General features: G+C 52.8%; 9 protein-coding genes across 9 annotated transcripts; 3 read left to right on the top strand and 6 right to left on the bottom strand.

Annotated features, from left to right (window-relative positions):
- Positions 1–95: 95 nt before the first annotated feature.
- On the bottom strand, positions 96–1784 carry SMAC4_08673 (uncharacterized protein; the record flags this gene model as incomplete). Its single annotated transcript, XM_003347350.2, has 1 exon — positions 96–1784. The coding sequence occupies one exon, from the start codon at positions 1782–1784 to the stop codon at positions 96–98; it is 1689 nt and encodes a 562-aa protein (XP_003347398.2).
- Positions 1785–2484: 700 nt separating this feature from the next.
- SMAC4_08674 (uncharacterized protein) lies at positions 2485–5022 on the bottom strand (the record flags this gene model as incomplete). Its single annotated transcript, XM_003347351.1, has 1 exon — positions 2485–5022. The coding sequence occupies one exon, from the start codon at positions 5020–5022 to the stop codon at positions 2485–2487; it is 2538 nt and encodes an 845-aa protein (XP_003347399.1).
- A 478-nt stretch (positions 5023–5500) lies between these two features.
- Positions 5501–6748, bottom strand: SMAC4_08675 (uncharacterized protein). The gene is made up of 2 exons (XM_066090836.1): positions 6454–6748; positions 5501–6409 (listed from the first exon to the last, which is right to left on the bottom strand). The coding sequence occupies exons 1-2, from the start codon at positions 6521–6523 to the stop codon at positions 5727–5729; spliced, it is 753 nt and encodes a 250-aa protein (XP_065947841.1). The 5' UTR covers positions 6524–6748; the 3' UTR covers positions 5501–5726.
- A 174-nt stretch (positions 6749–6922) lies between these two features.
- On the top strand, positions 6923–9009 carry SMAC4_08676 (uncharacterized protein). Its single transcript, XM_003347353.2, has 2 exons — positions 6923–7066; positions 7124–9009. The coding sequence occupies exons 1-2, from the start codon at positions 7043–7045 to the stop codon at positions 8969–8971; spliced, it is 1872 nt and encodes a 623-aa protein (XP_003347401.1). The 5' UTR covers positions 6923–7042; the 3' UTR covers positions 8972–9009.
- A 28-nt stretch (positions 9010–9037) lies between these two features.
- Positions 9038–11104, bottom strand: SMAC4_08677 (uncharacterized protein; the record flags this gene model as incomplete). The annotated part of the gene is made up of 6 exons (XM_003347354.2): positions 9038–9596; positions 9762–9862; positions 10150–10183; positions 10382–10420; positions 10515–10620; positions 11031–11104. The coding sequence occupies 6 exons, from the start codon at positions 11102–11104 to the stop codon at positions 9435–9437; spliced, it is 516 nt and encodes a 171-aa protein (XP_003347402.1). The 3' UTR covers positions 9038–9434.
- A 116-nt stretch (positions 11105–11220) lies between these two features.
- Positions 11221–12199, top strand: SMAC4_08678 (uncharacterized protein; the record flags this gene model as incomplete). The annotated part of the gene is made up of 2 exons (XM_003347355.2): positions 11221–11316; positions 11402–12199. 2 exons carry the CDS (start codon positions 11221–11223, stop codon positions 11669–11671), a joined length of 366 nt encoding a protein of 121 aa, XP_003347403.1. The 3' UTR covers positions 11672–12199.
- Positions 12200–12239: 40 nt separating this feature from the next.
- Positions 12240–17186, bottom strand: SMAC4_08679 (uncharacterized protein). Its single transcript, XM_003347356.2, has 3 exons — positions 14904–17186; positions 12896–14864; positions 12240–12837 (listed from the first exon to the last, which is right to left on the bottom strand). The coding sequence occupies exons 1-3, from the start codon at positions 16594–16596 to the stop codon at positions 12675–12677; spliced, it is 3825 nt and encodes a 1274-aa protein (XP_003347404.1). The 5' UTR covers positions 16597–17186; the 3' UTR covers positions 12240–12674.
- Positions 17187–18733: 1547 nt separating this feature from the next.
- Positions 18734–20055, top strand: SMAC4_08680 (uncharacterized protein). The gene is made up of 2 exons (XM_066090837.1): positions 18734–19085; positions 19145–20055. Exons 1-2 carry the CDS (start codon positions 18748–18750, stop codon positions 19686–19688), a joined length of 882 nt encoding a protein of 293 aa, XP_065947840.1. The 5' UTR covers positions 18734–18747; the 3' UTR covers positions 19689–20055.
- A 1399-nt stretch (positions 20056–21454) lies between these two features.
- SMAC4_08681 (uncharacterized protein) lies at positions 21455–21808 on the bottom strand (the record flags this gene model as incomplete). The annotated part of the gene is made up of 1 exon (XM_003347358.2): positions 21455–21808. One exon carries the CDS (start codon positions 21806–21808, stop codon positions 21455–21457), a length of 354 nt encoding a protein of 117 aa, XP_003347406.2.
- Between the last annotated feature and the right edge of the window lie 2475 nt (positions 21809–24283).

Genomic DNA, 24283 nt, shown 5'->3' with positions numbered 1-24283 from the left:
TGCCTTTGCAGCGGCCCAACAACGAGAAAGAAGGTGCGATCGCCGGGATAGCAAAACACCAATTCCGGTTCTCCGAACAAGCCACGTCGAGGAAACTACACCCTGTAAACATGCAAAGTCCCATTTCCCAAATAATTCTGGCCATTACGATACCCCGTCCCAAACATCACATACCGTCCTTGCACCGCAATCCCTCCATTGAAATTGGTATCCAGCGCCAACTCCTTCACGACTCTTCCTGTTCGTTTCTCCACAAACACCAACGCGCCCTGACTATAAAAATACGCTCCTTGCTCATCCATCACACCAGTTCTGGGGAAGAGTACCAGACCATCATCATCCTCTCTACCCTTCCCCTTCCCCTCTCCTTTTCCGCTTCCATTTCTCCCTCGTCCTCCCCGCTCCTGCCGCCCACATCCCAAAACAGTAGGCGCCGTCAATGCAATCGAATTTGTCCCGCTCTCATCCACCCTCTTCTCCCACAACTTCTTCCCATCCTTCACCCCAACCGCGCCATAAAACGCCGTCGACTCGTTAAACCCAAACCCGCCCAATCCATACGGCAAGTTATAGTAAACAGCTTCATCATCCACCGCCAAGCCCCAGGATATCCCCCCGCCCTGTAAATCAGGACTGGTATTAACCTGCCACACCATCTCTCCCTTTTCCGCTGACAGCGCATACAGATTGGCATTTTTCTGTCCCACAACCACTATATCCTCTTTCAGTCCTGACGTTTTCGCAGAAACAAACCCCGGCGCCATACCGAAATCACCATCTGTCCCCGGCGGATCCTGCGCGCAGTTCTCTTTGTCGATGGGAGTAGCGACACAAGCCCCGTTCCAGGCGTCCATCTTTGTTATCCTCCTCACCCAGTTCTCTTTTCCCGAAGCAATGTTCACAGCGATAATAGCCTCCTGGTTGACGCCCCTAGGCATACACTCGCTCGTCTCATTAGCGCAGTGCGCGAACTCTTGCGGAAAAGAGTAGACGTTTCCCGTGCCGAAAAAGACCTGGTTGCGCTTCTCGTCGATGGAAGGCTGGGATCCCCATACGCCAGCGCCGGACCAGGCCGTGCCGGAGGGGAGGGTGGGCAGGTCCCATTTCAGCCGGAACTTGCGCGTTTGGCGGGAGAAGGTGAGGGCGACAAAGTTGCCGATGAAGGTGCAGCATTTGTAGCCTGGGAAGCGCAGGGGCGCGGGTTCCTCGTAGGAGCCGGTGCCGACGAAGAGGATGCCGTTGTGGAAGGTTGGGGATTGGGTGATGACGGCTAAGGGGTGCGGGTTGACTTGGTAGGTGTCTAAGACGGCGCCGGTGCGCTTGTCCATAGCGACCACCAGAGCGAAGCGTTGCGTGCCGAAGTGGATGATGTTCCCGTCGATCTGGGGAGAGGTGCGGGAGACGGGGTAGGCGAGGACTTGGTAGCTGTTCGGAGGGGCGTAGTCGACGATGAGCTGGGTAACGTTGAAGGACCATTTCACTTGGCAGGTGGTGTAGTCGAGGGCGACCATTTCGCCGTCCCAGGTCGGGTAGTAGACGATGTTGCCCTCGATGACGGGGGTGGCGCTGACGCCGAAGGGGTAAGTCTTGCTGCATTTCAATGTGAGGGTGTCGATGTTGGAGATCGTAAGGGCTGACTCTGGTTGCCATCGGTTGTTGAGACAGTTTCCGCCCCAGCCGGTCCATGCCGAGGGCGAGGAAGAAGAAGCGCCAGCGTCAGCCTCTGCGAGTGTTCCTAGAACCACAAGCAGGCCGAGGGTAAATAGGTCAGAGATGGACAGCATCGTTGCCGTGACTCTCATAAGCTTAACTCTTGTGGCATACTAGCATAACATGCGCAGAGAAGATGGGCCAGGCGAGAAGGGAATACTTCGGGGTCAAGCCCAGATATGTATGCCTCTGGTTCCTGACGACTCTGCCTCTGGTTCCTGACGACTCTGCCACTGATTCCTGACGACTCTGCCACTGGCTCCTGACGACTCTGCCACATGGGGAGACACTCTAATCAAACATCTGGTAGCTGATACCGCTTAACTGCCTGGGTGTGTGGCAGCGCAGGTACGCCAGTCAGCGAAACTTCGATGTGAGAGAGGGAGTGTTCCTATTCGACAGCGCGGAGAGTTGTCCATTTTCGGGTAACACGACAATTAATGATCCTTCCCGCTACCACGGTACCGTGCCTTGCTCTTCAGTTTACCGACGGCGGGGGTGATCATCTCCCGAATCTTCCTCACATGTAACACCCCGGTTCAAGAAATGGCGGCCGCCGGAAGAGTGGTAAATGACTCTCTCAACTAGCGTCCTGTCGTTAGTAACGGGTTCCTTAGGCCGTGTTTGTTCCGGCAGTAGTGCAGTAAGAGAAACTCTTCCATCCCCAATGCTACTGCCAGACCAAACATGGCTTAATAATGACGGGGGTAGTCAACGTAGCAAGAAGCAAAGAAGAAGACATACAACACTTATGTGGTCGTACTATACCCAAACTCAATGAAGCCTAATCCATTCCCGAGTCCGGCCACGCTGTTCCACTGCCTGATTCCATCGGGTCCGGAGAACATATCCAACAGCAACCCGGGAGGCTAGATGGGAATAGCCGGGATGTCGGAATAACCACATGACGAGTACCATGTCGGGATTAGCATCCACCACGGCCAGGAACTCCGGGGAGAAGTTGCCTCGCCGACTGTATCTGTTCAAATACAAAACATGCTGAACATTTTGAAGTGAGAAGTCCAGACAGCCAAATGAAAGCAGCTCTACGCTTGTGGCAATGCCCATGTTGGAGGCTGATGTCGAGAACTCTTCGGGGAAGAATGCCTCCAGCGTCCCCGAGTCAACCCTCATTTCGCCAATAAGCTCAGCATTGTCCATATTGTCTGCTGCTTCAGGCGAAGAGAAAATAGAACAGAAGTGAACATGACTAGACGTTTGCATAGCATTTTCGTGTTCTCGGAACCGCACCGGAAATGTGCAAATCGTACCGCCGAATGCCAGCACTGTCTTCTCGGCTAAGGACAGATTCATCATCCAACGATCTCCAGGATTGACGATACGCCGACGCAAGACCGATGTGGGGTCATCTCCAAAATAGTGATGGTCGGGCTCCTTTGCTGGAGCTCGGAACGCAATTTGCGCAGCCCTGGCCATTCTTGCGTCTACTTGGAGGTAGGGGATATAGCTTGGTGATGTTCGTACAGCATAGGAAAATTGTCCAGATCGACAGCCCTTGAACTCGTCAACAAACCAGTCCAAGGTGAGCTGTATGTCGAGGCCGTCAAGCCGCCCAAGAGGATAATAAATAGGACCTGTCCAGGAAGCCCAAGACCAAGACGGAACACCTTCACAACGTCGCCTCCTTAGTAGACCGTTTGGTTGCCACATCAGAGCTGCTCCAAGATAAAACAGCGGAAGTCCAGCGACCGCCATCCCAAGGCCATCTACCATGTACATCGTGTACATGCCCAGTGAGGCCTTGAGGATGTCTTTGTCATGTGTGAAGTTCCTTGTCGAGAGCTTCTCAACCATGGAGATGTAAATTGCTGAAGCTTGGGTATCCCGTCCAAGTCCAAGCCCCATGTCCAAACCCAACCCTTTCGGGTCTTCATCCCGTAGGTAGTGTTGATATTGCTCAGGAGGGATGCTTTCATCCAAAAGCAAGTCTTCGTTCCAGTTGCCAAGGGCGCAGCTGAAGTACGTCCTCTCCGGTGTAAAGAAGATGAACCGGTCAGAACACGTTACTTCTTGAAGTGTCCATCCCCGTGTTGCCCATGTCGATGATGCTACAACTTCTTTGAACTCGGGTCTGTCAAGGCAGAAGCGCAGGCTTCCAACAGTATGGTACTTGCTCAATAGCCGATCCGGGTCTATGTGTAGGATAGAGTGTTGTGCGCTGTCTCCGACGGCTGCGACGATGGTTAGGCTAGCCTGAGCATAGATAACGTGCATCGATCCTATCTGAGTAATTGTATCCTCAGTCGAGTCTTGTTCGATGCAGAGGCTGTCAATCCAGATGTACTTATAGCCTAAGAACTTGGTAACCTCTATGGCTTCCAGGATGGTCTGTGGAAGTGTTATGGCGGGATTTTGGAATGCGTCTTTCTGGCATAGTGTGCTGAGGTTTGTGCTTTGCAGGGTGAAGAACGGGTCTCTTCCCCATACATAACTGAGAGCGACGTATTCGACTTGTCCAAGGTTCACACGGCCGTTTGTGCCAGGTTTAGTAGGTACCAACTTCATGTCAACCACATCGATCAACCTGCTGGGCGCGGTTTGCAATGTTTCGGGGTTTGGTGCCTGTTGATGTTTGCACTTGTCATGATTCTTGCGGCAGTATTCGAGACAGCGCTTTATCAAGTCCATGTCCCGTGTTTCCCGGTCAAGTGGCTGCGGTATCATCAATGTAGCCTCTGGGTTTGGGGTGTCGGCCATGAGTATTTGGTAGTCATCGGGGTGCAGGAATAATTGAAATTCGTTGTCGTCCACATCTTCAGAGTCACTCAAGGGGAGCCAGAGGGATAAAGCGCCGTAATCGCAAACAGCGTCGACAGAGACCTGGAGGATCAGGGCCTCAGGGTCGAAGATCTCGAAGTCGTCCAATATCGATGAGATTGAGTTCGCCGTTGAACTTGTTGGGGAGACAGTGGTGCTTCCCAATGACCTTAAAGCCTCCCTGATTGCGTCCAAGGAGATAAGCGTGTCCTCAACCGATGACCTTGGCCTCATGGCGTTGTAGAGATGTCTCTCTTTGGCCTTCAGGATTACACGCAGGATGAGTGAGCAGAAGTCGCACTCATGGTAGTTGGAAAAGACATGCTCGATAGTTACAAGTCTTATGTTGTCGGCCGAGTCGCGGGTTCCGGGATGAAAGTCTGACTTGTCGGTTGAGGCAAGTATCTCCTGTAGGCGCCGGAATATCGGGTGGCACACTTGGCATAAAGTATTTGGAAGCGACGCAAATATCTGGTTATCTAATGCCGCGAGGGTGCGCTTGAAGTCTTCGATGCTGAGTTGAGCCATGGACATGGTGTTTGCTCGTAGGATTTAGGGGTTGAAGTTGACTTCGAAGCTTGACAACTCGAGATAGTCACTGGAGAATTTTCCATGTCAGCTTTCTGATCACTTCAAGAGGGTCTACGATATATGTGAGTCGGGCGGCAACCTGATTGCCAGCGGGTGCTGACCAACTGATGGCAGTGTAACCTCTAGCGCTGTGACTGCGCCGCATTCCGCTACTCCAGCTCCCCGGACGGGATCGCGAAGGCTCCCTAGAATATCCAGTGCAGCTGGTGATCGTTCTGGTCGTTAGCCCTCGTCATGTTCGCTCCTTTGCGAATCGGTAATTTGGGTTCTGCCATGATCGGATCTGGCCCTCTTGCGATGAAGAGGAAAGGCAGCAAATCGTGAGTCCATGAGCGCTGAACAGGGCGAATGCGGGGTAGTGAGGGATAGACAACGCCAAACACAGAAGAGGACAACGGGGGATTTGGGAAAGTGACCAAAAGATTCATTGCTAAGACAAGGAAGACAGCAGAATTTAGCGAGGATTGGGACGGATATGAAAAGAGGAAAGAGAGGGAAGGAAAATCGTCACAGGCCAAAGTCGCAGTATGTTTCCACCAGGCGGCAAGGCGCCATCGGTACGTCCATGATGTTGCACTCAAGCTTCAAAGAAAATTCTGCCGCCGTCCCTTCCCACTTTCGTGTCAATCCCTCCATATTCCATGCATTCACGGCAGTGTACCAACACTCAACCCTCCAACCGCCGCCTCAGGCAAATCCCCACCAATACCCGGCGGCGTCTCGAAACTCTCACCCATGCCGCCCTTCACACCCGTGATCTGCTTCAACGACGGCCTGCCCTCTTTGACCTCTCTCTCCTCGATCTCAAATATCCGATAATCGCCATTGTTAAACCACCAACCGGTGACTCCCGACCTCAAAAAGCCCGAATGGCTGACTACAATCACAGCCCTGCCATCCTCCATCTCAGGCCACACCTTGGCCTCGATCTCCTTTAGCACATCCTCTCCTCTTTGCAGAATCGCATCTTTGGTGTACCAGTACTTCTTGGCCTTCTCTGACTTGCGGCTCTTGTCGGGCCAGACTTGGTCGACTCGTGAAAAGTCGACCTCGGGAAACTCTTTGGACAGCTCCTCGATGGATGAACCCGTGTCGCAGGGCTTATCGCTGTTCTCCTGCCAGCCGGCGTTGGCAATAATGGGGATGTTGTTTTCCTTGGCGTAGTTGCCGAAGGAAAGGAGCGCCGTTTCGATGGTGCGGCGCATGGGGGAGACGATGATGAGGCTGATTTGGTACTTATCGGGCACCTCAGTCTTGAAGAAGTGCTTGCGGAGGGAGCGGCATTGTGTCTGGCCGAGCTCGGAGAGAGGGGGGTCGTGGATGGAATAATCTCGTGGTAGGAGTTAGTATGAAATGCCATTAAGAGTTTAGGGCGAGAGGGAGACTTATTGTCGACGTTATGGAGGGCCTGAGCGTGGCGGACTAGGATAAGTGTTGGTGGCATCTTGGTGGTTGTGACTTGGTGATAGCTTCAACCACGGTTCAGGGGAAAGTAAACAAAGAGTCCAGGTGAGTGGAGTCGAGGGTGTGGGATGGCCCTTGACAACTTGGTGCTTGGAAATGACTGGATATCCAAGAAGAAAGCGGATTACATCCACTTATAAACAATATGAGTCTCAAGATAACTCGTAGTTTCCTGCCTCGTGATGATGAGATGTCAGGAGTTGTCTCGCTGCGCCACCCAGCACGTAACCGTTTGGCGATCACCTCACTGTTGCAGCCCGTTGGTAAGGCGTGACCCACTGCCAAACAGGGCGAGTCCGCTGAGACAGCCGCCCCACGAGGAGCCAACCGGGGGAGTGGAGCCAACCGTGAGTTTCGCTCGATTGAGCCAATCAAAAAAGCCAAAGAACACTGACCGCGTTGCCGGCCGCGACACAGCAACCGCATCTCCAACTGCATCATCATCGGCGTGTTGGTTGTTCGACTGTTCAACACAAACACCAAACCATTGGCCATCAAGATGAATGTCGACGAGCTGTTTAAAGTACGTAATATCCTTTGGACTCCTCATCCTCGGCAAACCTAACATCGATGCTTGCAGAACGCCGGAGTTCCCAGCAAACGCAAGGCGGAGCCCCTTCGCGATCCAAACGAAGTCTACAAGTCCGCCAAACTTTCCTCCAACGGCAGCCGGCACGCGCAGGTAGAAGAAGAAGAAGACGACACAGAAGCTGGCCCAGCACCGCCTCCCGAAGACGGAGAAGATGAAGGCGACTACGGCCCCTCAGTACCACCAGTCGAAGATCACGGCGACGATGAAGAAGGCCGCTTCTTTGGCGGTGGCATAACCGCCCAAGAAAAAGAAATTCTCGATTTCATGGACACCAACACCACCAACCCAGCCGATGACCTCTTCACAACAGACAAGATTGACCTCTCGTGGCTCAAGAAAACCGCCCTGAACTTCGAGAAGCGCATCACCCGCAACGCCGAGCTGCGCGCCCGTCACGAAGACGATCCCTCGAAATTCATCGACTCGGAAGCCGATCTCGACGCTTCCATCAAGGCTCTCTCCATCCTCTCCGAGCACCCGGACCTCTACGCCGACTTTGCCCGCCTCGGCTGCGTCTCCAGCCTCGTCTCTCTCCTCGCTCACGAAAACACCGACATCGCCATTGACGCCGTCGAGATCATCAACGAGCTAACGGACGAAGACGTCGCCGCCTCCGACGAGCAATTCTCCGCTCTAACCGATTCTCTCCTCGAAGCCGACCTCCTCGGTCTCCTCGTCAGCAATTTCTCCCGCCTAGACGAACAACACGAAGCCGACCGCACAGGCGTCTACCACGCCCTGTCGATAATTGAAAACCTCTGCTCGCGCCGCGAAACAGCAGACCAAATCGGCAAACACACCGAGCTCCTCGAATGGCTTCTCTCCCGCGCCAAGAAATCCGAAGCCCCAACCGTATCACAAAATAAGCAATACGCGGCCGAGATCCTCGCCATCCTCGTGCAGTCCTCCCCCGCCAATCGCCGCCGCTTAGCTTCCGACGAGCTCAACGCCGTCGACACCCTCCTCACACTCATTGCCCCCTACCGCCGCCGCGACCCCGAGCGCGGCTCCTTCGAGGAAGAATACATGGAGAACTTGTTCGAGTGCTTAACATGCCTTGTAGACGAACAGCTCGGCAAAACCAAGTTCGTCGAAGCCGAAGGCGTGGAACTGTGCTTACTCATCCTCTCCTCTTCCGACGTCAAAGGCAAACTCTCCAAGCCAGCATGTCTACGACTCCTCGACCACGCGGCCTCTTTCTCGCCAGAAGTCTGTCTCAAGATCGTCGAAGCCGGCGGTCTCAAGACGTTATTCACACTATTCATGTCAGGCGACAAGTCCGACAAAGACAAGAAGAAGTCTAAGGTGCAAATATCAAAACAAGACACCGAACATCTTCTCGGTATCTTCGCTTCCATGTTGCGGCACTTACCCGCTGCTTCCCCTACTACCGCTGGTGCCGCAGCAGAAGACGAGACGACAGGGGCGGAACGTATCCGCTTGCTAGCAAAGTTCGTAGAAAAGGACTACGCCAAGACATCAAAACTGATCCGTCTCCGCCGGGACTACGCCGCTCGCGTGAGCCAAGTAGACGAAGCGCTCAAAGCCGAGGCTGCCTCATCAAACCCAGAAGATTTTGACGAAGACGACGCCTTTTCTCGGAGGTTAGACGTTGGATTGTTCTGTCTGCAGACGATCGACGTGATATTGGCATGGTTGATCGCTGAAGATACTGGATGCCGGGCAAAGATTAGGGAGTTGTTGAAGGATCGGGATGAGGACTTTGGGGTGCTGGCGAAGACGTTGAAGGAGCAGAGGGATGGTGTGGATGGGGAGACAGAGGAGGGAAGGGATACGGGGGAGATGTTGAAGGCTTTGTTGGAGTTTTTGGAGTAGTAAGTATCGTCTCCGACGGAGAAGGGAGACTGGATGCAAGAAGGCTGCTGTGACTGCTTTGAGCGTGGAGAAAAGATAATGATTGAGTAGCCAAATAAGATACCATTGAGCCAAGGCTAGGCTCCGTTTCTACCAAATTTACCTTGTTTGTTCTCTTTCTAGGCTCGTAGACCTTTCTTCCTGTGCTCGCTTTGGTTACACTGAGAACCACAACGATCCTTATTGTCACAAACAGACAACACAAACAGGTCTTCCTTAGCCGGAACCTTGTAATATAGAACAGGCCACAACAATAACCACAAAGGATAGGTTCGGTAGGAGTCAATAGTCATAACAAGAAACAAACTTAACGAGCTCCGTCCAGCAACATGCATTCATGACAAAAACGCCCATCCGGCCGCCAAAGCCGCGGCCCTTTCGACCTTCACTCCAACCCCGACTCCCTCAGTCAACCGGTATCGACTTAATGAGCAGCCATAGCCTCGGGAACAGGAGTGAACACAGCATGCAGCAAATCCTTAATCACCTGCTCGCGGCTCTTGTTGCCGGCCTCCTTGATCTCGCGAATGCGCGTCTCAGCTTCGGCGTCGGCTTCGTCTTGGGCGGCCTTGTTTCCTTTTGTGTGCTATTTGTTGCTTACTGTCAGTATTTCCACGTCCTTTATCCACGTTCCCGGGAGGAGAAGTTGCATCGAGAAATACTAGTTGTATCGTGGATGGAGTTGAAGAGGTGGTGAACGGGACAGGAAGGGGGTCAGAAAGGGAAGAGGAGGACAGAAGACAGTACGTACCTCAGCCTCAAACTTCTTGAACTCAGCCTCCTTCTCTGCCTTGTACGCTTCTATCTCCTTCTTGGCCTCGTCGCGCGCTTCGCGGACGCGCTTTGTGCGGTCTGTTTTAGTTCGTTGTGTTAGCCTTCTGACTCCATCCTAGCTAGCCATAGTTCAACGTCATCTTAGACCCCTGAGAGACCAAGGTTGTGGTCTGTGATGTCTCCGTCCGGCAACAGGGAGGGCCTCGTGATATCGAACACAGTGTATTGAAGGGTGTATCGTCGAAAGATCGGGCAATTGGACTGGGGACTCGGTAGTTGGGATTGGTACGTACACTCTCTGGCTATAGTCCAAGTTAGTTATTATTCAAGTCCACTGTTCCGAAATATAGGAGGGAAAGACGTACCCTTCTGCACAATCTTGGAAGCATCCCTCTCAGCCTGTAGTGTTATCCAGTGTCAGCCATCCGTCCCGTCGCATAGCATCTTGCTCCTCTCTCGAAATCCGTAACACCGTGATAACTCCAAATCCATAGCCAACTTCGGTAATCGGGCAAGCAAGCTAGCCGCAGTCGCAAGTCTGTCGCATCTCGCATGGAGCGGGGGAGGTTCGTGGGGAAGGATTGGTGAGGGACGTACATCGAGAAGGGTCTGGATACCCGCCGAGTTCTGGGCCGACTATGTCCACCATCGCGTTAGCTGTCTTTCTTTCACCTAGCCCGTAGATTGCGCTTTGGAGCTCGATGTAAGCCGATGTCGACAGGAAACGAACCATAGTGATAGCTGTCTGTGTAGAGGAGGTCGAGGTGTCTAGGTCGAGGTCGAGGTTGGTAATCGAAGCTAGAGGTAGCGGTGCTATCGCTTCGGAATTTGTCGAGCTGGCGCAATCGTGATCGCGATTAGGGTAGGTTACCAAGAGTATCGCGTATAGTTAGGTGTAGAAAATGATTTGTATCGTGTCGGTCGTTAGCTCGTGAGGGTCTAGTGTCGTCGACGTGTGTCAATGTCGAGGATGTGATGCGATGCGATTGAGGTGATGGTCAAGGTCAAGTGGGTTAGCGGTTGGCGTCGTACCTCCCCCGCTAGGCACAGCGCTATAGTGGCTGCCCGCAGCCGCTGTAGCGGGACAATTTGAGGTCCCGTCAGTTGGCAGGGGCATGCTGATGCTCTGCGGTCTGCCCGTGATGTCACCTTTGCCTGCCGCCGCCTCTTCACGCCCGCAGGCAGCTGTGACAGCTCCCCCAATCCTCCGCCAAATTCAGTCGGTGAGCAGCGGCAGAATAGTTACCCGTCCGTCTCCGTCATGCCGTTCTCGAAGGCCGTTCCCTCGTCTGATCTGATCACTGCTGTCCGTCCATCCATTGCGCCGGTGTTGTTTACTTTCTTCCGTATTCCTTTCTCTCTGTCCGTTTGTTGATGTTCATGATACCGCTATAATCGGCAACTTGAAAAAAAGAAAGCAACAAAAAGCAACAACCATGTCCCGCGCCTCCAAGCTCACCCTCCTCGGCACCTCCGCCTTTGCGCTCGGCACCGTCTTCTTTGTGCATTGGCAGCAGAAATCTGAGAAGGAGGTATGTCTTTCCTATTTATCTCCGTTCTTTCTCATGTGTCATCCCACCCAGAACCCAGAACCCAACTAACTCTCCCGGGTTATAGGCAATGCACGCCGGCGTAATCCGCGACATGGAACAACAACGAATCAAGCGCGAGCGCCAGCTCGACTTCGACATGCAGCGCGAGCTCGAGGCCGAGTACAAGAAGCTCCAGAGTGTGCGCGATGTCACAGATGAGATGGACGCCCCCGTACCGACACCCTCCTCAAAACCCAGTGTCAGTGCCGCCCTGGCGCAAGGGCTGCCGAAGGCGACTGCGGTACCTAGTATACCTGTTGGAGGGGCGATTGGGACGGGGACGGGGGAGAAATGAGTGTTCGGTACCTTGGTTGAGGGTTAAAATAGATGGGAAGGTAGAAAGAAAAGAGCAGACACAGAGAAGAGAAAAAGGAGGGAGATTTAGCACCAGCCCGGTTACAGACTACAAGCTAGGGAAGGGAGTTTGTTCGGACCCGGCGGGCCCAGAAGCGAGGACGACAAGGTACAACTGAGCTGGAGAGTTGAGATAGCGAGCAGAAACGCCGCTTTCTCCTCCAGCTAGCGAGCGACGCCTTTTCTACAGATGGAAAAGAACGCCTGTCAGGGCACAGAGAGACGAATGTCGCGGGCTCACGGCCTTGCTTTGTCTTTTTGACGTGGTGCTCAATGCGTTGGTCATGTCTACCGGGACGATCTTCGTCGGCTGGCCTCAAACCAGAAGTCTACGGACCTAAAGCTCGAGGATCAACGGGGATGGACTGTATAACACTTGTATTATTTATCACATCTCTGCTCATGAAGCAGGCCAGCATTTTGTATCATCTATCGTATTGCATATTTATCAGGCGTTGTTATTCACGAGGTACATGAAGATTTCTACGTGGCTCCTCCTATGTATGTTGGCGAAAATGTCTTGGTAGTGATATTCGTTATATGTATGTATAGTAAGTAACTTTGCGTGTGAAAATACCAAACTAAACCACTCCCCTTCCCCCTCCCTCTCGCAAATGCGCAGAAACAAACTTTCCTTTCATTCCACTTTGCGAAAACTTGCAAATTGCAATCTTCAAATCATTTGTAAAACGCCAGAACGACCATCTCTATGCAACTTTTTCTTGTCTTCTTTCTCGTCTTTCTTCTGTCCTTCTCTTGTAATCCTCAAGCACGTCAAACGAGCACCAGCATTTTATAAAAAAGAACCGTTTTCTTTTTTGTGCCAGTGCCTATAAATGCCATGCCATGTACAAGGACCATGTCAAGAGAAAGAAACCGTGATATTATAAACCGAAACCTTTCCGCACCAAGCCAAACCCCCGGGAACTCACAACCAACTACCCTTAACGAACCGTGATGCCGGACCTGCTGGTGAACATGCGCGAGGCAATGTTCATCGACATGAGCTCCTGGAAGAGAAGCTTGGCCGCGTAGGGCATGTGGACCTGGGCGATCTTGGTCTTGTTCTTGCAAGGACGGCATTCGAACGATTGCTTGGTCAGGTTCCTGCGAATAAAATGTTAGCATCATGTGTATGAACGAAAAGGCAAGATGGGATACATACGCAATAGGAGTCATGAGACCGCAGATCTCGCAGATATGCACTCTGAAAGCATCCGAGACCTCAAACAACCTCTCCTTCAAGAATGAAGCGGCACCGTGAGCAATCATACAATCACGTTCCATTTCGCCGAAACGGAGACCGCCATCTCTGGCACGACCTTCGACGGGCTGACGAGTCATGATCTGTACCGGACCACGGGCACGAGCGTGGATCTTGTCGTCCACCATATGCCTCAAACGCTGGTAGTAGGTAGGACCGAAGAACACCTGGGCGCGAAGCTTCCTACCCGTGTGGCCGTGATACATAATCTCGAAGCCACGAGACTGGTAGCCGTGCTCGCGGAGAAGGTTGGAGACGGAGTCGACTGTGACATCCGTGAAGGGGGTGGCATCACCCTCCATGCCCTTGAGGGAACCGACCTTGGAAAGAAGACACTCGATCAAATGGGCGATTGTCATACGAGAGGGAATGGCGTGAGGGTTGATGATAATGTCAGGCGTAATACCCTCAGCAGTGAATGGCATATCCTCTTGACGGTAAGTGACACCGATGGTACCCTTCTGACCGTGACGAGAGGCAAATTTGTCACCAATTTGCGGGATCTTAGTGGTACGGACCCTGACCTTGACGTAGCGCAGACCGTCCTGGTTGGTTGTGAAGGCGACGGAATCGACGATACCACTCTCCGTGCTGCGCAGTGGCGTGGACGCGTCACGCTTGACATGCTGAGCCGTGCGCTGGCCAAGCTCTTGGTTATCAGGGTTGATGGGAGATGTCTTGCCGATGATGATATCGTCACCGGTGACACGGATGCCAGGAGCAATGATACCATCATTTTCGAGCTTGTCGTATGTGCCGTGCTTGGGTCGCAGAGTGTTGCTCCTGTCTGGCTTCTCAAACTGCTCCACAATGTTGATACCGACACGCTTCTCGCAATCCGTGTAGGAACGGAAGAAAAGAGAGCGGAAGATACCACGATCGATACTGCTCTGGTTCATAATGACGGAATCTTCCTGGTTGTAACCGGAGTAACAAGCGATGGCGACGATGGCGTTCTGACCGGCAGGGAGCTCGCGGAACTTGAGGTATTCCATGGAGCGAGTGGTCGCCAACGGTTTTTGAGGGTAGTAAAGAATGTTGGCCATGGTATCCATACGGCGGGAGTAATTGGTGAGGAAGAAGCCCATGGCCTGCTTACCCATGGCAGACTGGTAAGTGTTTCTGGGCGACTGGTTGTGATCGGGGAAGGGAATGATACTGGCGCAAATACCGAGAAGCATACTGGGGTGAATCTCGCAGTGCGTGTACATGTGTGTTGTTGGGTTGAACTTCGTCTTGATACGGCTGTTGCCACGGTTGGCAGCGTCGTCCTCAAACTCGCGACCCTTGAACTTGTGTTGACGGTAGGTGTCCAGATCTTCTGGTGTCATGCAGATCATGGCCGTCTCTTCCTCCTCGGCGTCAAGGTATTCGATGGCACCTGACTCAAGCAGGCCTTGCCAGCCGAAGTAATCTTCATGGTATTTGCCAAGCTCCTTATCCTGCTCAAGTCGCCTGATATGCTCCTTGGTAAGGATGAGCTGACCCTTTTCGACACCAGACTCGCCGTTGTCTTCTTGCTCGACAGTGAACAGCGGCCTCATGACTCTACCGGCATCGGAGAAAATCTTGAACTCTCTGTCACGGATGTCGCGAACCAGCGAAACCTCGAAGGAAATGATGTTCTTGCGTCGGAGGTTCTGGACAAGAGTGACCAAGTGCTTGGGATCTTGGTGGACACCAACCCAAGTACCGTTGACAAAGACCTTTGTGGCATTGGGATACCGCAAAGGCTCGTACTCCTCCAAAACTTCCATGTTTCTGGCAACCATGAACTCGATGATGGGATCGGCCAGCGTACCCACGGAGACGAAGCACATGAGAGACAAGTTCTTGACCAGACCGCAAGCCTGACCTTCTGGCGTTTCTGCTGGGCAGACCAAACCCCAATGTGTGTTGTGCAGCTGACGAGGCTTGGCAAGCTTGCCGTCACGACCAATGGGTGTGTTTGTACGACGCAAATGCGACAAGGTCGAGGCGAACGTGTATCTGTTCAAGACCTGGGACACACCAGCAGTCGAGCTCATGGCCTTCTTCTGGTCACCCCAGTTACCAGTGGCAAGCGAGTACTTGAGACCGTTGGTAAGGGTGGAGGCCTTGATACCGAGGGCCAGGGAGAAGTGTTTGTTGGTATCAACGCAGCGCTTCATATAGCCCATGAGATCCTGAGTCAGGCGTCTCACGATACCACGGAAAAGCTTGGCCAGCAGGGGACCAGCCAAGTCAAGGCGCTTCTTACCGAAGTGATCACGATCATCGGTATCTCTGCGGCCAAGGACACACTGGAGCAACTTGTGGACCATGTATCCAAGGAAGAAGGCTTTCCTGGTCTCGCAACCTTCCGCTTGGGAAATATGCGGTAGCAGTTCCTTCTGGAGCATATCCTTGGCAGCCTTGATGCGGGCATTGCGGTTTACTCCCGCGCCGCCGTTACCACGCTTGCCGATGTAGTCCAAAGCGACCTCGCGGTCCTGGATACAGAAGGCCTCCTCAATGCAGGGACGAAGGGCTTCCAGCATTTGGCTGTCGCGCCGGTCATAGCAAATGTGGTTGAGAATATCCTCATCGGAAACAACGCCCAAAGCACGAAACACAATGGCGAGAGAGACCTCTTCCTTAACGTACGGCAGGGTGACGCTGACAGTGTTGGCCAGGCGACCCTTGTTCTGGTCGGCCTTGGTGTGCAGCCTCATCTGGAGAGAGGAGATGAGACGAGAACCCTTTTCGAGGGCACTGCGGATCTCAGCCTGGTACGAGACACTGCCGCCAGGGGGCTTCTTGAAGACCTGGACAATGTTGGCGGCACTGCGCTCTTGAGCAATCAGGACCTTCTCACTGCCGTTGATGATGAAGTAACCACCCTGGTCGTAAGGACACTCGTTGAGGGTGAACAACGACTCGTCGTCCTCCATGTAAAGGTGGCAAATCTTGGACTTGACCATAATAGGAATCTTGCCAAGGAAGAGGTATCCCTTGAGATTCTCAGCGTTAACCTTGTCTTCCTTGGGTGGCTCTGGCGGCGCACTCTCCTCCTCAATCCAGCGCAGAACAGTCGGGTGCTCGCCGGTGCGGGCCATGTGGTCGTGCTCGTCATCGGTAAGCTGGTTTAGAGGCTTCTTTTCGCTAACGGCGATACGGGCGCGCTTGGTGACCTTGCAGTAGATGGGGGCCGAGTATGTCAGGTTGCGGTCACGGCATTCGTACGGGAGAAGACTGATGGTCTCGCCCGTGGCTTCGGTGAGGGTCGGCCTGGAAATGATGATCTCTCCGAAGTGAACGTCGTATCTGCGCAGGATGATGTCTCTGCCGTCGTCGTCGCCTGGGCTTGGGTGGTCCAAGGTGAGATCGGCATACTCGTCTATTAGAGATTGCACGGTGTCTGTTGTGAATTCGTTGAAGGAATCGATCTGCTGGGACACGAGGCCCTTGAGGTCGAAGTAGGAGGAGATAACTTCCCACGAATCCTCGGGCGTGATGGCGTTAGGGTCGGAACCGTCATCCTCATCGTCGAAAGTGGAGAGGTTCTCGTAGTTGTCATCATTGTCGTATGTGTCCCCATAGCCGCCATAGCTCTGGCTACCGTCCTTTGCGTAGGCGGCCATCTTGCAAATCAGCAAGGCGAGCGGTGCAGGTTATTTGGCGGGCGGGCTAGGAGTTGGTTGTCGGACGGACTGAAGGTTGGCTGATCAAGTAATCGATAAATCGTGGATAAAAGGTTGTGAATGGCGGACCGCGTAAACGGTGGCGGTCGGTGGCGGGGTATGGGAATGAAATATCCGACCGGGGAATCGGCAGGCACTAGACTAGGCGGTAACGCGACGACAGCGTCTGGGTCTAGCCACTGTTTGGGTATCCGAGGTCGATTAAAGAGAAGAGAGCTGTCGGTCGGATGCCGAGAACAAGTCGAAGATGAAAAGGGTATCGCGGCGAAGGGTGGCCGACGATGGTGGTAGAGAATGGTCGAGTATCAGTCGCGCATCTACAGCTCGTCACTTTTTGGATTTTCCTGGTCCAAGTCGGAACGCGACGTTGCACTCTTTGCCGCTTCAAAGAGATGCAGATTAACGGATCGAGTCAATCGATAATTTGTTCGAGAATGGAGCAGCGCAACAGAGACGTCGACGGCGGCTGCTGGAAAGTGGCGGATGGGGGGAGAACAACGCGCGTGGGGAGTTCGCGATGTTGGTTGAGTCGGTGGTGATGGTGGTTTGGGGAAAGTGGTGGACGCCAGCGAGGGACGGAGAGTGCCACTCCAAAATCCCAGACACGCAGACAAGGCAAGGCCAGACTTGGTTGCTGCTGGCAAGCGCAGACCTGAACAAAGTCAAGCTCCAGGCGGCAAGGCCAGAAGTGGATCTTGGAGTGCACGTCTCAGCTCGGTGATTGGTTGAATTGCCGTCTTAGTAATGCACCGAAACGTCCATTCAACAAAATCCCCGCCAAATCCGGCCGGCAATGAGGAGTGTCAAGGTGCGGAAGACTGACGAGCAACGCACTGACCACCTCACCAACGGGAGTTTGGGCGTCTTCTACGAACATTTGACATTTGCAAGCACACTCCACTCGTCCCCTTTTAAGTCAATTCACCCATTCTTATGCTTATCCCTCTTATTCAACCTTTTGACCACTTTCGATCTACTGTCCCCCGATACTTGTGTTCATGTTGCCGGCCTTTTGAAGGTTGGAATGTCTCGTTTACTGTACCAAGCTAACAGACACGCCGGTATGGATCGTGCGTTCAGGTTATTAACCTTGACCTACTGTGTAAAGACTCAAAAGGACAGAGACCCAATGACACATTCGAACGCCATCTCAACAACTCAGATCGGATGAAAGCACTCGCCATCCTCTTTTCAATCCAAACCTTCAGCACCGAGATGGTTGTCAAAATGAAACGAACACATCACGGTCTTTGTATTATACCTTAAGGAAACTCTTTTTATGGATCCAAGCATATTTATTGCACCTTCGAACCTACTTTCGAGGCCGTTTATGAATAGTCCAATCCAGACTCCAACCGAGACGTTTTCAGGTGTCTGTCACTCGTCTGGCAGTTTCGGGATGGCCTTTTTTAGTCAAAGCGAGACATACTGAACTGTACATGTTCGTTTCCTATTGCCACCACTTGGACGCAAAAGTCAACCGACAATTGTCATTCCTTAAGGTAGTTCTCATATAAAGCTAAAGATGGACTTCTCTATCTTTATTCTGGTCGGATCCCCCAGTCCCCAGTTCATCTACCAATCAGCCATGACGTATACATATATTCAAAGCTGCAAACAAGCTTACCAGATGGCCGCGAAAAGTCTACTGAGCCACGACTCCTCCTTTTTCTTCCTTCTCTTCTTCCTTTCAGGAGCCACAGGATAATAGGTCAACATCTGCGGCACGTGGCTAGAAGGCAATGCCGCAGGCGGCCTATTCCCAGACACAGCAGACATCCATAATCACCACACTCGGATTACCGGTACCCAGCGTAACCATCTTACGTCTGTACCTGCGCTCAGTTGCCTTGTTCCTTGCATCGCCAGATCCAACCTGTCGTGTTGGAGACACAATTGTCATGGTTTCGGGCGCCAGAAACCGCCATTGTTCGAGCCACTCGGCTGCCCACATATCCAGGATATGCCCCCGGTTCTGGGGAGGTGCCGGGTAATTACAACCGAATCCATGGATGGGTGAACTACTATAAGAGGGCGGCTTGGACCCTTCGCCTCCCAGTTCAGGCTTTGACACATCAGACAAGATACAAGATGCGTTCCTCCACTATTCTGCAAACCTGCCTGGTGGCCGTTCTCCCATTCGCCGTCCAGGCCGCCTCGGGATCCGGCAAGTCCACCAGATATTGGGACTGCTGCAAACCATCCTGTGCCTGGTCCGGCAAGGCTTCTGTCAACCGTCCCGTTCTCGCCTGCGACTCAAACAACAACCCGCTGAGCGACACCAACGTCAAGTCAGGATGTGATGGCGGTTCTGCCTATACCTGTGCCAACAACTCTCCCTGGGCAGTGAATGACAATCTGGCCTACGGCTTCGCGGCCACGAAACTTAGCGGGGGAACCGAGTCATCTTGGTGCTGCGCCTGTTATGCGTGAGTTGTCTTTCTGCCCATCGGAGTAAGATTTGATCACTGACGATTATTTATTCCAGCCTCACATTCACTTCGGGTCCTGTTTCTGGCAAGACCTTGGTCGTCCAGTCTACCAGTACTGGTGGTGATCTTGGCTCCAACCATTTCGACCTCAACATGCCCGGCGGAGGCGTCGGCCTGTTTGACGGTTGCAAACGGGAGTTTGGCGGTCTCCCCGGCGCCCAGTACGGCGGTATCAGCTCCCGCAGCGAGTGCGACTCCTTTCCGGCCCCTCTCAAGCCCGGCTGCCAGTGGCGCTTCGACTGGTTCAAGAACGCCGACAATCCGGAGTTCACCTTCAAGCAGGTTCAATGCCCGTCCGAGCTCACCTCACGCACCGGCTGCAAGCGAAACGACGACTCGCAATTCCCGGCTTTTACTCCTCCCTCTGGTGGAGGCAGCAACCCCTCTACTCCAACAACTCCCCCCCCTTCTGGCGGCGGCTCCGGATGTACTGCGGCTATGTACGCTCAGTGTGGCGGCTCGGGATTTTCTGGTTGCACCAATTGCCCATCCGGGTTGACCTGCAAGGCCATCAATGATTACTATCACCAGTGTGCCTAAGTAGTGCCAAGTGGTATGCGGGGTCATAGTGTCTCGAGTTGAGAGTGTGGACCGGCTAAAAGGGATCGGTAGACAGCACATCCTTGAAGTACAATCTCATACTGCTGTGCGCATTATTAGTCGCTTTATCATGTTTATCACACACAGTCGGCTTTGTTCGGATCTTGATCAGATCGCAATCTCTGGGCGTAGGCCGGGTATGATCATCGCGGAGACTGATGAATATTGATGGCTGCTCCTAGCAATAATACGTTGAGAAAAGCGGAAAGCTGTGCCGTCAAACCTTGTAACACGAGTACTGAATAACCTGCGCCTGGTTTGTATAGCCCGACTTCACTACCATTATGTCAGAGGAAGGAACATCTGAGACCGACGTGGGCATGTCCAAAACCAAGCCACCCGGATATTGGTCGACCGGTCGCAAGCTCGATGGCAGAAGAAGCAGATACTGCCGTCTATCGCCGTGGAGACTGTTAATACGACACCGGTACCGGCGAGTTGTCGAAAGTCCACATAGCGGGATCTTGGACAACAAATATATAAGCCCCAAGCTCAGACAGCCCAAAAACTCTGGTACCTACATACGCACCTTAATCCGCCTTGTGCGTGGCCAAGCGGTGTGTTGTACGAGAGCCAGAAAACATTGCTCAGTACGTGGTACTGGTGGTACAGTTTTCGTCGGTCGCTGCTGGTCTCAAGTTCAACTCAGATCTGGGCGACTGAGCATTTTGACCTTCTTTCTTTTTTCCTTCGAATTTGCCAGTGCTTGATGACGAGAACTGCGCCTCCTTTGATTTCCTGCGGATTGTCCTTTCGGACAGGTTAATCTGCTAGGCTGCGCCTTCTCCTCTTTGTCGATGCCTTGCCATGATTTCAGGCATGACTTCCTAGATCCACAGAGCGCTAGGCTGTCACTGCCATTTAAACCTGGCCTTTTGGCCACTGCACAAACTGGAAACACCGATGTGAGGACCTCGCACCTTCAGCAACTTGTGTGAAACCATGCGGGCAACACATCGTGGGCAATGGGAGTTTTCCTTGCTCTCTCCTCTCTTTGTTCACTATTCCATCTTCTCACTGCCACCCAGCCACGATCCGTCGTTCAATTCGAGGCACTTTGACGAAAACACCGGCCTGTTTGTGTTTGTCTTCAACGAACAGGCCATGAACACCATGCGACGTCCACTCTATGGGGCTTCTGCTGGATTGTTGCTTAACATGGCAACCCTCACGTACCCCTTTCTTTGCAGGAGTTTGGAGTAGACGGCCCGGGATCGAATATCCAGGGTTTGCAGTCATCTGGTGACATTTCCTCGGTTCGCATCTTCAAATTCACAACACCCGATATCACGATGGGAACAAGACGTTCTGTTGACGATGTCAGATTCGATTCTCAATGAGAGGAATGCTAATCTAGAGTGATGTCCAGGAGCAAAGTCTGATGAGGCTCAAAGTGTGCGTCCACACATAAGAGCCAGACCTTGCCGCCCCTGAAACACCATTGAACATCGTCTCCTTTTCTGCGGAAGCGCTTCCTAATCCATTTAAAAACTCTTTTGATCCTTCGTATCCAAAACAATCATATCCTCATGGCACCTTCTGACCCAGCACGAAGTACCCCATCTCCCAATTCCATGTCAATGACGAGGTCCGAGCCGGTGATTGTCGTCAGGAGCTAAAGTGTCTCGGTCAGCCATCCAGTTAATCTCTCAAGGCTGTTGGGGAGAGACTTACCATTTCATAGTGCGTCTATAGCCGCCACTTGTTTAGAAGCTGGTGGGAACAGCGCGCTTGTTCTTCTGGACAATGGTGGCAATAGCAATGCCATCGACGACGGGGGCAGCCATGATGCCGTCATTGGCATCAGCAGCAGCCAGGCGGGGGTAGTCGCAGTCGGAGGTCTGCGCGCCACTGTTCTTGCAGCAGCTGCGGAAGTTGGACAAGTGCTCGGAGATGGAGCTGGCGGCGCAGTCGTTGCCGTTGCGCCAGCTGCCGTTCTGCTGGTGGCAGCAGGCCTCGGAGGCGCCCTTGTTGAAGCCGCCGCCGGAGTTCAAGCACTTGCAGGCCTCAGCGCCGGCGAAGAAGGCAATGGCCGAAAGGAGGATGGTGGAGAACTGCATTTTGATGGTGGTGGTTGGTAAAAGGGGTTTGTGTTGGGTTGTTGTGTTGTTGTGAAGGTAAGAGAAGATGTGATGATTGTGTTGGTGATGATCTGGATGAAGCAGAGAAGGAGGAGGGAGAAGAGGCTTTTATAGCCGATTTCTCTCTTCCATCCATCTCGATATCATCAACACATTCATGACATCTCTTCCTCCTTCTCCTCCTTCTCCTCCTTCTCCTCCTTCTCCTCCTTCTCCTCCTTCTCCTCCTTCTCCTCCTTCTCCTCCTTCTCCTCCTTCTCCTCCTTCTCCTCCTTGTCGTCACGAACCGTGCTGATAGACATGCTCATCCAGCTCAAAGCCGACAAGCATCGGGATCCTGACGACGTGACGCTCAGAGGCAATGGTACGTAGAATCACCTCCCGCATCTCTAGCCATGCGGTATTCTACTCTCTGCCTGTTCTTGACCTGCCAGTTTGAAGCTCAATGGAGCTGTTTGGCTGACGCTGACAGCCGATCATCACTCTCTGCTTGCAATATAGTGATTAGCGAGTGTCAAGTGCATGACTCGAACCATAGAGGTAGGGAACGGAGTTTTCACCATTGACTGGTTTGAAAGTAGTGAGGTAGGTGATTGGATGGCAACGGGATCTCATAGAGTAAATGGCAACATCAACTCTCGGACTTACAACATCTCCTGAATACTTCATCTACCTGGTGCAACCTTCCTCATAGGACTCGAAGGTCCGGGACACTGTGAGGCATAGATCCTTGCAGACAAGCTGGCATGGAAGCTCTCTAGCGATTTTTTTACAGCTTACCATGCTTCGAGTCAAGCGAACTGTCAAGGCATGATCATTGCTCGCATTGTCTCTGTGGTTGGTTGTTGCCATTGAGGTTAACTGGCGAGACTGGCAAGGCTCACACACAGAACATGCGTGGCAAAGGGTAACGTCCTGTGTATTACATGGCAAACAATTATACACTCAAAGATACTGAAGGAGTGTTGATCGTCGAAGGCAAGGAGGGAAATGTTGCATCGCTTGGTTGCCAGCAAGGGAGAAGGAAGGCAGTCATGGGCCACGGCATGTTAGTACAGGTAAGCAAAACTCGGACTTGGAGATGAAGTTAAAGCAGTTCCACGGCGGGAGATATTGCACTCTAACAAAACACGGGCTCACACCGGGTCTCTACCGCTTTTTCTCGTTCATAAGAGATTTACACTTGGGTGAGAAAAGAAGCACATGCACGGGAAGTTGGTTGCATATGGGGAAGATACCCAATGGGACGCTCTCATTTTCCTTGCTAGCGCCTGTGAGTAAATCTCTTATGAACGAACAAAAGCGGTACTCTTGTGGAGAAGATAAATGCAAATGGCTTCATCTCTTTTCCGGCCCATACCATCATACAAACACACGCCAACGTTCCTCGAATACTTCCAAGAACCACTCCCTGGCGAGTCTATACCTCAATCAACAGGTTCTACGGTTAGTTCCGTGCCAGTAACGGCAACAGGTTGGTCCCCGTTGCTCAGTTCTTGCTTCCCTTCATGGATTCAACCGGAGTTTTGCCGGCTTGGTAGCATGATAAATAAACAATTCTGATCCTTACCAGAAATACCATCATCCGCGACCCCTCGCTGTCACTCGTAGGGCGGTGCAGGCATGCTGGCTACTCCGTCGGGGATTAACTGTGTAGCTTGCCACCTGCCATGCCAGGCTTTGATCAGATCATTCTACCGTGCGGCAAGCCTGCAACAGCGTTGAGAGATATATAGCGGGTTGGGGTGCCGCGTAGAACTCTACACAGTAGGTACCTGGATGAGGTTTTCCCGCTTGAACATCGGATTTAGATAGGCGAAGGAGTACCTATAACGTAAGCTGTCGTCGCTAGCAAGCCCCTGCCGTCCCACCCTCGTCCGGTCTACAATATCACAAGCAGCGAGTGGTCGAGGTACTAACCAGTCAGCTGTCAGGTATTCTTGTCGAGATGATGAGAAGTAACCGCGCAGTAACAGTTGCAGATCTTGCAGACTATTAACGGGAGATCCGATCCTTCCATGATACGGCAGCTAAAACAGATGAACAAAAGCCGGCATAAGTGCTGACGGGCGCAGCTGGTTAGAGTGATGCGGCATGTGTCAACCGTCAATCCCCGGCCCGGCCCCGGTCAACAAACTTTGCGCTCCAAAGAAAAGCCGCCAGTCTTAAATTTCAGAAAGAACTGCATTGACATGGCTTATGTGTCGTGCCACACATCCTTGTGCGTTCAGGGAGTACTACCCACACTGTTGACTTTTACTGTGGTAGGCTGGCTGGGCTGGCGGGCAGGGCTGGACGGTTACCTGGTGGATCTGGGGTGGCGCCGCCGAAGCCTTGTAGGGCGTGATGAGCTGGGATGCTGCGGATGAAAAAGCCATTCCGGAAGCTTATACACACCAATTCACTGTCCTAATTGATATAGGGATTCGCGAGGCCAAGCCTACCCCGAGGCAC

The sequence above is a fragment of the Sordaria macrospora genome, chromosome 7, assembly GCF_033870435.1.
Source record: "Sordaria macrospora chromosome 7, complete sequence".
In the NCBI taxonomy this organism is placed as follows: Eukaryota; Fungi; Ascomycota; class Sordariomycetes; order Sordariales; family Sordariaceae; genus Sordaria; species Sordaria macrospora.
The sequence above is the reverse complement of the archived record's forward strand: the minus strand, read 5'-3'. Positions and strand labels throughout refer to the sequence as shown.